Source organism: Chrysochloris asiatica, unplaced genomic scaffold (genome assembly GCF_000296735.1).
Source record: "Chrysochloris asiatica unplaced genomic scaffold, ChrAsi1.0 scaffold00019, whole genome shotgun sequence".
Taxonomy (NCBI): domain Eukaryota; kingdom Metazoa; phylum Chordata; class Mammalia; order Afrosoricida; family Chrysochloridae; genus Chrysochloris; species Chrysochloris asiatica.
Window position 1 is genome coordinate 7,973,647 of NW_006408537.1, and position 12,507 is coordinate 7,986,153.

A 12,507-nucleotide genomic window follows, 5' to 3' on the forward strand; every position below is an offset into this window, starting at 1 on the left:
CACTGGGACTAATGCAAAAACCAGGGATGTTCTAGATGATCTGCCCTGTAAACTGTCACTCAATCTACAATAAAAACCTTAAAAAAAAAGTAGACAGCATGTACAAAGAGACACAGTGGGAAGACATTATGGAAAAATATATCTAAAATCCAGAGAATGCCAAGGATTGCTGAGAGGTACCAGAAGCTAAGAGAGGAGAATGAAATAGTTCCTGTCGTAGAGGCCTTAGAAGATGTCATCACAGCTCATATCCTGATTTGGACTTTTAGCCTTTAGAAATGTGAGACAATAATTTTTGTACTTCAAGTCATCCACTTTGTGGTGTGTTATTATAGTAGTCACCCCCCTCCCTTTACATTTTTTGGCATTATAGAGCCAAGCAACAATTTTTGAAATTCCCTACCAGTGTTAACTGCCACTTGTATAAAGTTTACCTAACATAGATATCTGACCCTTTTCCGGCATTGGCAAATTATTCAATGGTCATGTAAAGGTAGAATGCTATATGGAGGGCAAAATAGTCCCAGATCTCTCCAACAACCACGTTGGACTTTTGTTTTAGTAGTACACTATTTTGTTTCATGAAGAGAAAGTAATGACTTAAAATAAGAAAATAGGCTGGAATGAACACTGTAAAAATATAAATTTCTAACAAATCATAAACTGAAGTTATTTCAACTTATTTAAAAATTGATTTAAACTTATTTAAACTTATTATTTCCACTTACTTAAAAATTGATTTAAGTTATTTCCATTGATTTAAAAAATGAATTTCATATTTGTATACACCCATTCCTCAATTATCTTCATGGTTATGTTCCAAAGACCAGGTCATTATGTAAAACTTGGCATTACGTGAAAATGAAGAATGCCCACATCACATCACAAAATGGAAGCTGATTACACATCATTACATAACTGCCAGATTACATCATTTTATAACTGCTGAACCACTGAGAATCATGATACAGTCAAGTTGACACATAGCTTTAACCATCACAGCCAGTGTTAGTCTCAACTCATATCTCAGTGTTCCTTATTGTTGTTGTTATGTGCGTGGAGTTTGCAGCCTGATTTGTAAGCACTACACTACCAGAGCTCCTTGTTCCTAATGGTAAGCAAAAAAAAATAAAAAAACAAAAAATTAAAATAATTTTCCAATGGCAAAAAAGCAAACTGTGGGATAACAAGATAGGTGGAAAGTTAGGAGTAGGTGTAAAGTGTGTAATCATTGGTGGTGATGGTACTATTCCATGGAGTCGGTTCTGACTCATAGCGGCCCTGTATAGGGTTTCTGAGGCTGTAAGTCTTTACGGGAGCAGAAAGCCTCATCTTTCTCCTGTGGAATGACTAGTAGTTTTGAAATGCTGACCTTAAGGTTAGCAGCCCATCTCGTAACCACTACACTACCAGAGTGCTCTTTCTTTAATCATTACACTATTCTAAATTACCTAACAGGATAATTCACATATATGTATATGAATTCTATGTATATTCCTATGTGAATTATATATATATATATATACACCCCATCAGCTGCTCCTTGGAAACCCTATACAGGGTCGTTATTAGTTGCAGCTGACTCAATGGCACTCAACAACAACAACAATACATATATATTTTTTATAATGCTAAAATAAAACAATAATTGGCTCAAACAGTGTGCTAACACAGTCATTTAACTGACAGAGAATTGAAAAAGTGAAAGGACTTGAATTTTGGTTGAAGGCATTTTCCTTATGAAAATTAGTATTTCTCCAGAGTGGAATAATATCCTATTTAAAGCTTCAGTTGACTTGGCCTGGCTATAATGTGAAAAAGATTCAAATTGCTTATTGAGGGGGATTCCACAGAACCAAATCCAAACAATGCAGAATTCCCTTTGAATTGTTCCATCCAACTATCCTTGGTCCAGATGGCTTCAATAGCCAGCTGGAGGCTCCACCCACACCTCGCCACCCCCGCTGTGTGCTGGCCCTGGAAACACACTAATGACCCTCAGCTGTTCTGACTCCCAGGCCTGCTTTCTCTTCCTGCTTGGCCACCCAACTTCACATCTCCTGCAGAATGAGAAAGATATGGGAGAGAAAGGCATTTAAGAAAAAGCTACATCTTTGGGCAAATAAAATTTGGGTTAGTGCATAAAGTGGACTATTCACACCCACCAGTCACTCCTTGGAAACTCTGTACTGGGTCTTTAATAGTCATAAATGACTCGATGGCACTTAACAACAACAATTTTACTGATCACAATCAGTTTGTATCAGCTACTACCATACTTCTAATCACAAAGTTAGCAATTCAAACCAATCAACCACTCCTCAGAAACACTATATAGGCTCTTTATGAGTTGGAACTAACTCAGCAGCACTTAACAACTCTCTCTATCTATCTATCTATCTATCTGCAGATAGATAGATAGATAGATAGAGATACAGATAGAGATAGATAGATAGAAGAGAGAGAGAGAGAGAGAGATATCATGCACATATACATAGGGAAAACACATATACACACATAATGAATGAGATAAAAGTACAATGTACCCTACCACTTGTTGGTCAGTTTATTGAACTGTGGTGCCTTGCATGTTGCTGTGATACTGTAAACTATGCTAGCAGTAAATCAAATACCATCAGAGTGACCTATGGTGGACAGGTTTTCAATAGAGCTTGCAGACTAAGACAGACTAAGAAGAAGGAATAGGTAGTCTATTTCTGAGGGATTTTTGTTGTTACTGTTATTGATAAATCCTGTTGAGTCCGTTTCTGAGGAGTGGCTGGGTTTGAACCACTGACCTTGTGGTTAGCAGTCCAGTGTTTATCCTACAGTGCCACACCAGGACACTGAAAATCTTATGAATAGCAGTGGAACACTGTTAAATCTGAGTCACAAGAGTAATACCCATTATTATTCATCAGGCTAATTGTAAGTCATCTCTAGCACTTCATTTATAGCAAGACCTAAAAAATGTTTTGTTTTGTTTTTTAAATATAAGAACGAACTGAGGTCAGATAGCCTGTGGAAGGCCTGCTCAGCACCCACATCCAAACTACCTCCAGCACCTTTCATGACTGAAAAGCATAGGTCTGAATACATTAACAGTGCTGTCAGGAGAAGGGATGAGGTACCATCAGGTGACACTGCCCCTCCTGAAGGGCATCTTCCTTGGTGCTGGTACAATACTACAGCTGCCATTATAGGAAGGGGGGTATCCAGGCAGAAGAGGATCACATTTACAAAACTCAGCACATTCCATAGGATTAAGGCAGAAATCATATAGGAACTCAAGGAATTATCTTCAGTAAGACCAGGGAGTTCCAGTGAGGGATTGCAACAACAACCACAAAAATCATATGACACCTAAACATGAAAATGAGTAAAGAGAGATTATAAGCAAAACTGAAAGACATATGTGTGCATTTGAAGAGAGTGGAAACATAAGGAAAAAGAGGAAATGTAAGATTTGGAGTTTATTTGTTCAATTCAATTCAAATAGAAGCAGACTAATCTCATCCTATTCCCTCCAAATATACCAAATAGTAACTTCTGTAACTTTGAGTTTGCCTCCTTTCCCACCATACAAACATGCAAATGCCTTCATACCTATCCAGACCAAATCCTCCCTTTGGCACTGGGACTAATGCAAAAACCAGGGATGTTCTATCTCCCAAATCATCATCTTTTTCTTTTTCTTTAGTAGTACTTCCAACAACATAAAAACATGCTTTAACATCTACCATCTTTTTTTCAATCTTCCTTTATGCCATATCCCCATCATGTGACTAAATACTACTTATCTAGCTCCTCAATGGCCTCTCTGTAGCAAAACCATGAAGCTAGTCACTTCTTGTTAGGTACCTAGTGCTGGCTCATAGGGATCCAAAGTACAAAAGAATGAAACACTACCTGGTCCTAAGCTATCCTCAAAAATGTTATGTTTGAATCCATTGTTGCTGCCACTGTGTCAGTCCGTCTGAGTAGGATTCTTCCTCTTTTTCACTGACCCATCCACTTTACAAATCATAATGTCCTTCTCCAGGGACTGATCCATCCTGATAACATGTCTGAAGTATGTGAGACAAAGTCTTGCCATCCTTGATTATAAGGAGAACTCTGGCTGTATTTCTAAGGCAGAATTGTTTGTTCTTTTGGCAGCTCATGGTACTTTCAATATTCTTCTCCAACACCATAATTCAAATGCATTGATTCTTTTCCAATCTTCCTTATTCATTTTCCAAATTTCAGATGGTGAAAAAATATGCGACACCAAACCATCTTCCCACAACCCTCTTACTCAGCTGATAAATGCCCACAGGACACACCATAAGCCTCAGTCTCAATGCAGTCAGTTTTAGCTACCTGGGTCAGCAAACCTAGCTCCCCCATTAAGTGCCTGAAGGTACAACACTCTACAAGTAGGCTTCCTGCCCAAAGTCACTCAACGTTACTTGCTCTGTGGCCTGGGAAACCCAGTGCTCTGTCATATGGTCTGGTTCTTGGTTCTGCTGCTGCTGCTGCTCTACCACTGCCCCTGTATTACAACTTTCTGTCCCTGGATCTTGGGGTCCAAATTACACACTCCACTTCTAGCTTTCTTTCTTTGATGGTAGTCAAATTCCCCCTCCTACTTTTGAGAGAGTTCATGTCATACCTATGTGAGAGTTTAAAGTTTTATAATTACAATTAACTGCTAATATCCACAGTTGAGTCATGTCATTTATCAATATCTTCTCCCAAGTTCTCTTACCCAAACCCAGCAAAGCAGAACTGTTGTTTGGTAGAAGTTACAGCCTATGGCTTGAAGAGACAGTCAATAATTCACTACATTACAGACACATGAGGAAATAGAAAATAACATGACTTGGGTCAGTTAAACATTAGTCATCAAAGTGACTTTTCTACTTCAACACTTTAAAGAGGTATTTTGTAGCAGATTTGCCTAACACAATACATCCTTTGATTTCTTGACTGCTGCACCCTGAGCATTAATTGTGGATCCAAGAAAAATAAAGTCTTTGACAACTTCAGTCTTATCTCATTTATCATGATGTTATTTATTGGTCCAGTTTAAGGGTTTTTGTGGGGTTTTTTTTGTTACTTGAGGTGCAATCCATGTTGAAGACCATAATCTGTGATCTTCATCAGTATTTTAATTCCTTTGCTTCTACCAAGCAAGGTTGTGTTATCTGTATGTTGTGGCTTGTTAATGAGTCTTCTGTCAATCCTGATGCCACGTTCTTCATAAAATCTGTCTCCTCAGTTTATTTGTTCAGCATACAGATTGAATAAGCATTGTGAAAGGATGTAACCCCAGCACACACCCTTCTTGATTTGAAACCATTCAATATCTCCTCATTCTGTTTAAATGACTACCTCTTGGTCACATACTGGTTCGTCATGAGCACAATAAAATGTTCTGGAGTTCCCATTCTTCTCAGTGTTATCTATAGTTTGTTATGATCCACACAGTCAAATGCCTTTGCACACTCAATAAAGCACAAGTAAACATCTTTCTGGTATTCTCTTCTATCAATCAAGGTCCATCTGATGTCAGCAGTGATATCCCTCATTCCAAGACCTCTTCTGAATCTAGCTTGAATCCCTGGAAGCTCGATGTCAGTGCCTGCTGCAACCATTTAAAAAATAATTTTCAGCAAAAATTTACTTGCATGTGATACTAATGTTATGCCTCAATGATTTCTGCTTTTTATTGGGTCATCTTTCTTTGGAATAGGCACAAGTATGAATATCTTCCAATTGGTTGGTGAGGTAGTTGTCTTCCAAATTTCTTAGCATATGCAAGTCAGTGCCTCCAGAGATGCACCACTCTGTTGAAACATTTCAAATTGTATTCTATCACTTCCTGGAGGTTTGTTTTAGCCAATGCCCTCAGTGTAGCTTGGACTACTTCTTTTAATACCATCAGTTCTTGATTATAAGCTATCTCTTGAAATGGTTAAACTTGGCCAATTATTATTGTTACAATACCAGTGCATCCCTTCAGTCTCCTTTGGATGATTTCAGCACCATTCAATATTTTGTCCAGAGAATCCTTCTATAGTTCAATCGAAGGCTTGAATTTTTTCATTTCTCTCAGCTTGAGGAAGTCTGAGTGTGTCCTTCCCTTTTGGATTTCTAACTCTGAGTCTTTTCATATTTCATTATAATATTTTACTTTATTCAGCTGCTCTTTCAAAATTTCTGTTCAAATGTTTTACTTCTTCATTTCTTCCAGTCGCTTTAGCATCTCTACATCCAAGAGCAAGATTCAGAGTCTGTTCCAACATCCGCTTTGGTGTTTCCTTTCTTTTCTTTTTATTTTCTGCTTTTGCTTTTCTCATATATGTTCTTGATGTCATCCCACAACGCCTTTGGTCTTTTTTAGCCATTAGTTTCTAATGCATCAAATGTGTTGACATGATCCCTAATTTCAGGTGGGATATAATTAAAGTCATATTTTGGCTCTCATGAACTTGTTTTAATTTTCGTCAGCAACAGTCAGAACTTGTATATGAGCAATTGATGGTCTATTCCCCAGTGGGTCCCTGTTCTTGTTTTGGCTGTGATATGGAGCGTCACCATTGTGTCTTCTAACAGATGTAGTCAATTTGATTCTTGGCTATTCAATTTGATGTGGTCCAATAGTAGAGTCTCCATTTATGTGATTGAAAAAAGTAATTTTAAATGGATAATTCTACCAGTATCATTTCTATCACCAAGGCCATATTTTCTAACTAACAATCCTTCCTCTTTGTTTCCACATTCTGCATTCCAATCACCAGTAATTATCAATGTATCTTGATTACATATTTGATCAACTTTAGACTGAAGAAGCTGATGTTATTTTTGTTAACTGTCATTGAGTCAGTTTGGACTTATAACAACCCTGTACAGGGTTCCTGAGGAGCAGTTGATAGGTCTGAACAGCCAACCTTGTGCTTCGAAGTCCAATGCTGATCCTACAGCATCACACCAGAAATCCAAAGAAGTTATATAGATAGAATTCCTCGATTTCATCATTAGTTTTAGTGGTTGGTGCATAATTTTAAATAATAATGGTATTATCAGGTCTTATTTGTAGGTACATGTATAGTATTCTAACACAAACAGCATTGAATTCAATGTAGATTTTGAAATACTCTTTTTGAGAAGTCTTGGTGTAGCTCTGTGGATTAATGCACTGGACTGCAAAGTCCATTTGAATCACCAGGTCAGTGGTTCAAGCTTACCAGCCGCTGCTCTTTGAAAACCCTGTGCAGGGTTGCTATGGGATGGAATTGACTTGATGGCACTTAACAACAACAATATAGGGTTTTCAATACTGCAACATTTTCATGAGCATACAGCAACATATTTTTCCCTGGAAGAGGATGATGTAAAAAAATAAAATGAAACAAAAATCCTCATAACTGGATCAATAAACATCATCATAAATAGAGTAAAAATATAATGAAGTTGTCAAGAATTTAATTTTACAAGGATCCATAATCAATGAATCAATACCCAGGAAACCACTGGTCAAGAAATCAAATTCCATGTTGCATTGGGCACATCTGTTGGGAACAAGTGAAACTTCTTTAAAATGTTAAGGAGCAAAGATATCATGATATTTTCAATCACCTCATGCCCCAGTCGTACTCTGGTCTCGGCACTGGACTTTTAGTCACAAATTGAGGGGTTCAACCCACTCCCTGAAAAAAAAATGAGATTGTCTGTTCCCGTAAATGTTTATATTCTCATAAGCTCTATCTAGAGTTGCTATGAGTTGGAGAAGACTTGATAGCAGTAGGTATTAGTTTGGGAATCTGAAGGTAAAAGCTGAGCAATGAATAAAGAAGATGGTAGAAGAATTGCCATCTTTGAATTGTGCTACTGGTGAAGAACAGTGACTACACCATAGGTTGCCAAAAGACTGAACAAATCTGCCTTGGAAGAAGTACAAGGAGGCTTCAGTAAGCTCGTGGAAACATTTCATTATCTTTTATTTCCAATTTCCACAAAATTTTTGAACCTCCTTTATACAGCCTGAATGCTCCTCAAATCTGAGGATGGCAAGACTTCATCTCACCTGCTTTGGACATGCTACCAAGGCGGACCAGTCTTTTGAGAAGGACACCATGTTTGGAAAAGTAGAGAGTCAGCAAAAAAGAGGAAGACTCAATGAGATTTATTAACATAGTCACTGAAACAATGGGCTCAAACACAGCAATGATCATGAGGAGAAACCAGACCGGGCTGTTTTTGTTCTGTTGTGTATTAGTTCACTATGAGTTGAAAATGACTAGACAGCACTAAGCGACATTCATGTACCATTAAAAACATCCTTACAAGCATTTGTCTAAGGTGCTTTAAAATTGTTTTTGCTTCATTTCCCCCTAATTTTAATGGTCTCTAAAATTCTCTAGAATCTTAATGGATGATAATTGTTTTAGTCTGATGATGAGTATACTATAAGACATACATTCTTAGGAAAATAATGCCATATTTTAAAAGCTACTTAATTTGAAAACTCCCAAAGACATGGGGGTGGGGAGAATACAAGGATTTCTGACCCAAGTCTTCTTTCATTGGTCCTGAGAACTGTCTGGGACACTTTTTAAATGTAACAAAGTGTAAATCATTGTGAAGTAAGCGCCCTATAAAGTGACTAGAGCATTGATTCCGTAATCCCAGTACTGGAGATGACTAAGCTTTCAGTACTCACAGGCTTACCATCTTGACCAGGTTGTCCAGGGTAGCCAGGATTCCCAGGAAGTCCAGGGTCACCCTAGATGGGGAAAAAACTTATCAGTACAAACTGACCAACCACATAAATGCAGTTAAGACCCATCAAGTACCAAAGCCAGTTCTAATATTTGGAGTTTTTGTTTTGTTTTGTTTTGTTTTTCTATTGAAAACAAAAGATCTTAAAATAGGGTTTAAAATGTCATATCTTAAATGCTGACTAATTAAGGTTTTTCTACTATATAAAACTTTTCATAATGTATTTCTGTAAGAACACAAACTTTACTGAAGTACTTTTAAATGATACAAAAATGTCAATATTTATGGTAGGAAACATTTTTTAGAATTTTTATCAAACTGTGATGTGCCATAGCAAATAAGGTTTCATTGGCAACAATATTGCATTAATAAATTTCTAGACTACTTCTAAATTCTAAGTTTAAATGTTACTCCACAGATATATCTACAATGTAGTAATTCAACTCAAAGATAATTATTATTAATAGTTCACACACATATCATATGATGTAACAATAGTACTGAAGGTTAAAACTGCATAACAAACATTTTCTTTCAATATTTTCAATGAGTCCCTATGGCTAGATTTATAATCTCAGCTGTAATAAAGTAAAAATTCCAAAATGTGAGTATTTCTGTGAGAGTGAAATTCAGGTGAAAAACTCTTCTCCAATCCCTACAATCCTTAAGTGCATATGATATTTAAGAAATTAAAAATTAACCTTTACTTTCACAAACCCGAGATGTTCAAAGAACCTTGTTCCACAGAACATGGCAATGGGCCCAGGTACATTCTGTGGAACTGTACTATGTTACAAGTTACAGATGATTACCACCCACAATGAAAGAAGTTTTGTGAGTTAAAGGTGTTTTATAATTTAATTCTAAGAAATACTCCAAAAACAATACCATTTTGACCTGTCCCTTAGTTCATGAGATCCACCTGTCATATCTTGATGAAAACCATGAAGTCTTTGCCATCTTTATTAGTAAACTTCTGCACAGTACCAAATGGCTTCAATTCAACAGTTCTTAACTTCAGAAATAATTCCTTCATATGGGAATCTGGTAATCATATGTTAACCCAATTTCAATGTTAAGGGTTCATTTACACAGCCAAATTTGCTGGTCCGAAATACTAATTTAGGTTACTTGCTAAAGAGATTTGTTCCTGTACATAATAGGAAAAATGGAAATAATTATGTGAAGTCAATTAAGGAGCCAAGAAAAAAAAGGGATGGGCTTTTCATTTAGAAGTTGTCCCTCAAAAGGCTGAGCATAAGGAAAGACAGAGAAGAAGGAAAGGTCATTTTAAAAATAGATATAGAAATAATGCTGTAAATCATGAATGCCAATACTGAAAACATATAATGCCTTACTGAAGAGATATAATTTTTCAGTCAAATCCAAGGGCCAACGGTGCCAGTAGAGCATGAAGGAGGAACATTAAGGGTCTTTGAGGAGTTAAAATGTCTCTTGCTTTTTTATTCTGAAAGGATCCACCATAATTTTCAGCCTTCTTTGCCACCATTCTTCATCCATCTTCATATCTTTAGAGTAGTTGCCTTTCAACAAATTTCATCTTTTCTTTTTTCTGAAAAGGTATGTTCCTTTCTTTCTCATTTAAGAGTTAATAAATATTTGTTTTTAATAAATTCTCTATTACTATACCTACCTTGTTATTCTAGTTTTCCACAGTGTCTTTCACTATTGAAGTGAGATGACTGCATCTGTATCACTGGCCATTTATTAGCGAGTGTCTCCCTTAGTCAGTATTCATAATTTGAATTGATGCTTCTTGGAAACAAAGTCTATATTTCCTACCACTCTTGTATAATGCTAGGCAGCACGCAGATTCAATAATGACTTGTGGATTTACTATCTGAAATCCAGTGAATGACCCATTTACTTTAAGTATATTAATTATCAGAGAAATCTAAGATGCAAAAGGATCTGGAGACGGTTTCACCTCTGCTATGCATCTGGATCAGCTTGTCATCAGTAGGTTTTTGTTTTTTTATGATGAAGTAAAGTATTGGCATAAGAATAAAAGAGATTCATGTGTTTTTAGGCTGCTTAAAAGTACAAAACATACTAAACAATATCTTAATCAGTGCTAACTTTCTGAGAGAAAAATCAAACACAAGATAAACCACTTCATAAGGACGATATTGGTCAACAGTCTCAAGAGGTAAAATAATATCTTTTGCAGGTATTATTTTTGCTGGTAGATTTTGCAGATTGCTTTGTTAATTGCCTTTATTGAATTATTTGTACAAACCTAGGTAGATTTGGTGTTGGGACCTCAAAATTGGATGAACACAGTAAAAATGACTGGAGAGACTATCAATTTAAAGCTGACAACCAATTGTTATTGTTTATTATATTCAAAGCAATACTCTAAAGTATTTATATATATTAAATCATGATAATAATCCTACAAAGTAGGTACTTTTATCAATCCCGTTTTAAACACATGAAAACTGAGTTTCAGGGAGGTTAAGTAACTTCCCTTAGCAAGTCACATAACAGTAGTGGTGATGGGTTTGATCTTAGCCAATTCAGCTCTTACACACTATTATCCAGGCCTTGTCATTGCTAGCATATTTAATGTGGGGAAAAAATGTTCAAATACATGAAATTAAACATGTGACATATTACTATTCAACTGTGACTAAGTTTCCAATACACTTTATTCTAATTTAGTTGAAACATTTGCACATTTTGAATTAAAAAAATATGTACTCAGCTGAAAAACAATACTTATTTATATGTTGAACTGAATTTGTACCATGGATGGCATTTTTGAGCTGTTGGCAGGCATGGAAATGTCATGGACTAAGCTAATGTGCATCTCTGAATATGGCCTCTCAATTAGTATAAATATGAATAATTAAATTTAAAAGAGCTTTGCTTCCAAAAGTAAACTAATATTTGTTACAAATCTAAAGCTGTCTTTGGAACTCCCAAACCTAAATTTTATGTTTTTCAAGACCATCTCTTTATGCTGTCCTTCTGCCTTCCACAAGAATATCTGACTTAAGACTTACTTCATTTCCCAAAACCAACCGCTAAGGCTAGAAGGACTCTACTCAAAGAATTTGAACAAATTAACATAAAAACATAAATGCCAACTAGCCCCTGACATTTTCCAAAGGTTTTTTTTAATTTTAGAAAGAATAAACTTGGTAGCTCGAATGAATTTCTAACTGGTAGAATTATTCAAGTGAAACAAAAGACAGCTACAAGAAGAAGGCTGAAAAGAAAGATATTCGCGAGCAAGGAAGTTATTAAAAATTGTTCCTACCTAAAAAACACACACAAAAAAAACATCTTTCCACTTCTAAACTAATAAATCTAATTTAAAGTTAAATAAAATGTAGAAGTGGGGAGTTTGTTCCCACAAATGTTCTATGGCTACTGTAGTACGGCTACTGAAGCTGCCATTTTTATATGGATAGGTTATTTGAAAGGAGCTCATTTGTAAATTAGAGATTGTCAAATGCTTTCTTATAGAACAGAGGAATTCCATATAGACATTCCATATAATACATATAACACAAACAAACACATGCATGCACACACGCATACAAACACACGCACACATATACACACATGCACACACACACACATATAGGAGTCCTGGTGTGGCGCTGTGGGCTAATGCGTCAGACTGCAAAGTCGTTTGAACTGCAAGGTCAGTGGTTCAAGCTCACAAGCTGCTCCTTGGAAACCCTATACAGGGTCCCTATGGGTCGGAAT

General features: G+C 36.3%; 1 protein-coding gene across 1 annotated transcript in view; it reads right to left on the reverse strand.

Moving 5' to 3' along the window:
• Positions 1–12,507, reverse strand: part of COL21A1 (collagen, type XXI, alpha 1) — a 169,646-nt gene that overhangs the window by 111,069 nt on the left and 46,070 nt on the right. The window contains exon 9 of the mRNA XM_006835733.1: positions 8,708–8,770. Within this exon, the coding sequence (XP_006835796.1) occupies positions 8,708–8,770 (63 nt within the window). The remainder of the gene's footprint in view (positions 1–8,707; positions 8,771–12,507) is intronic.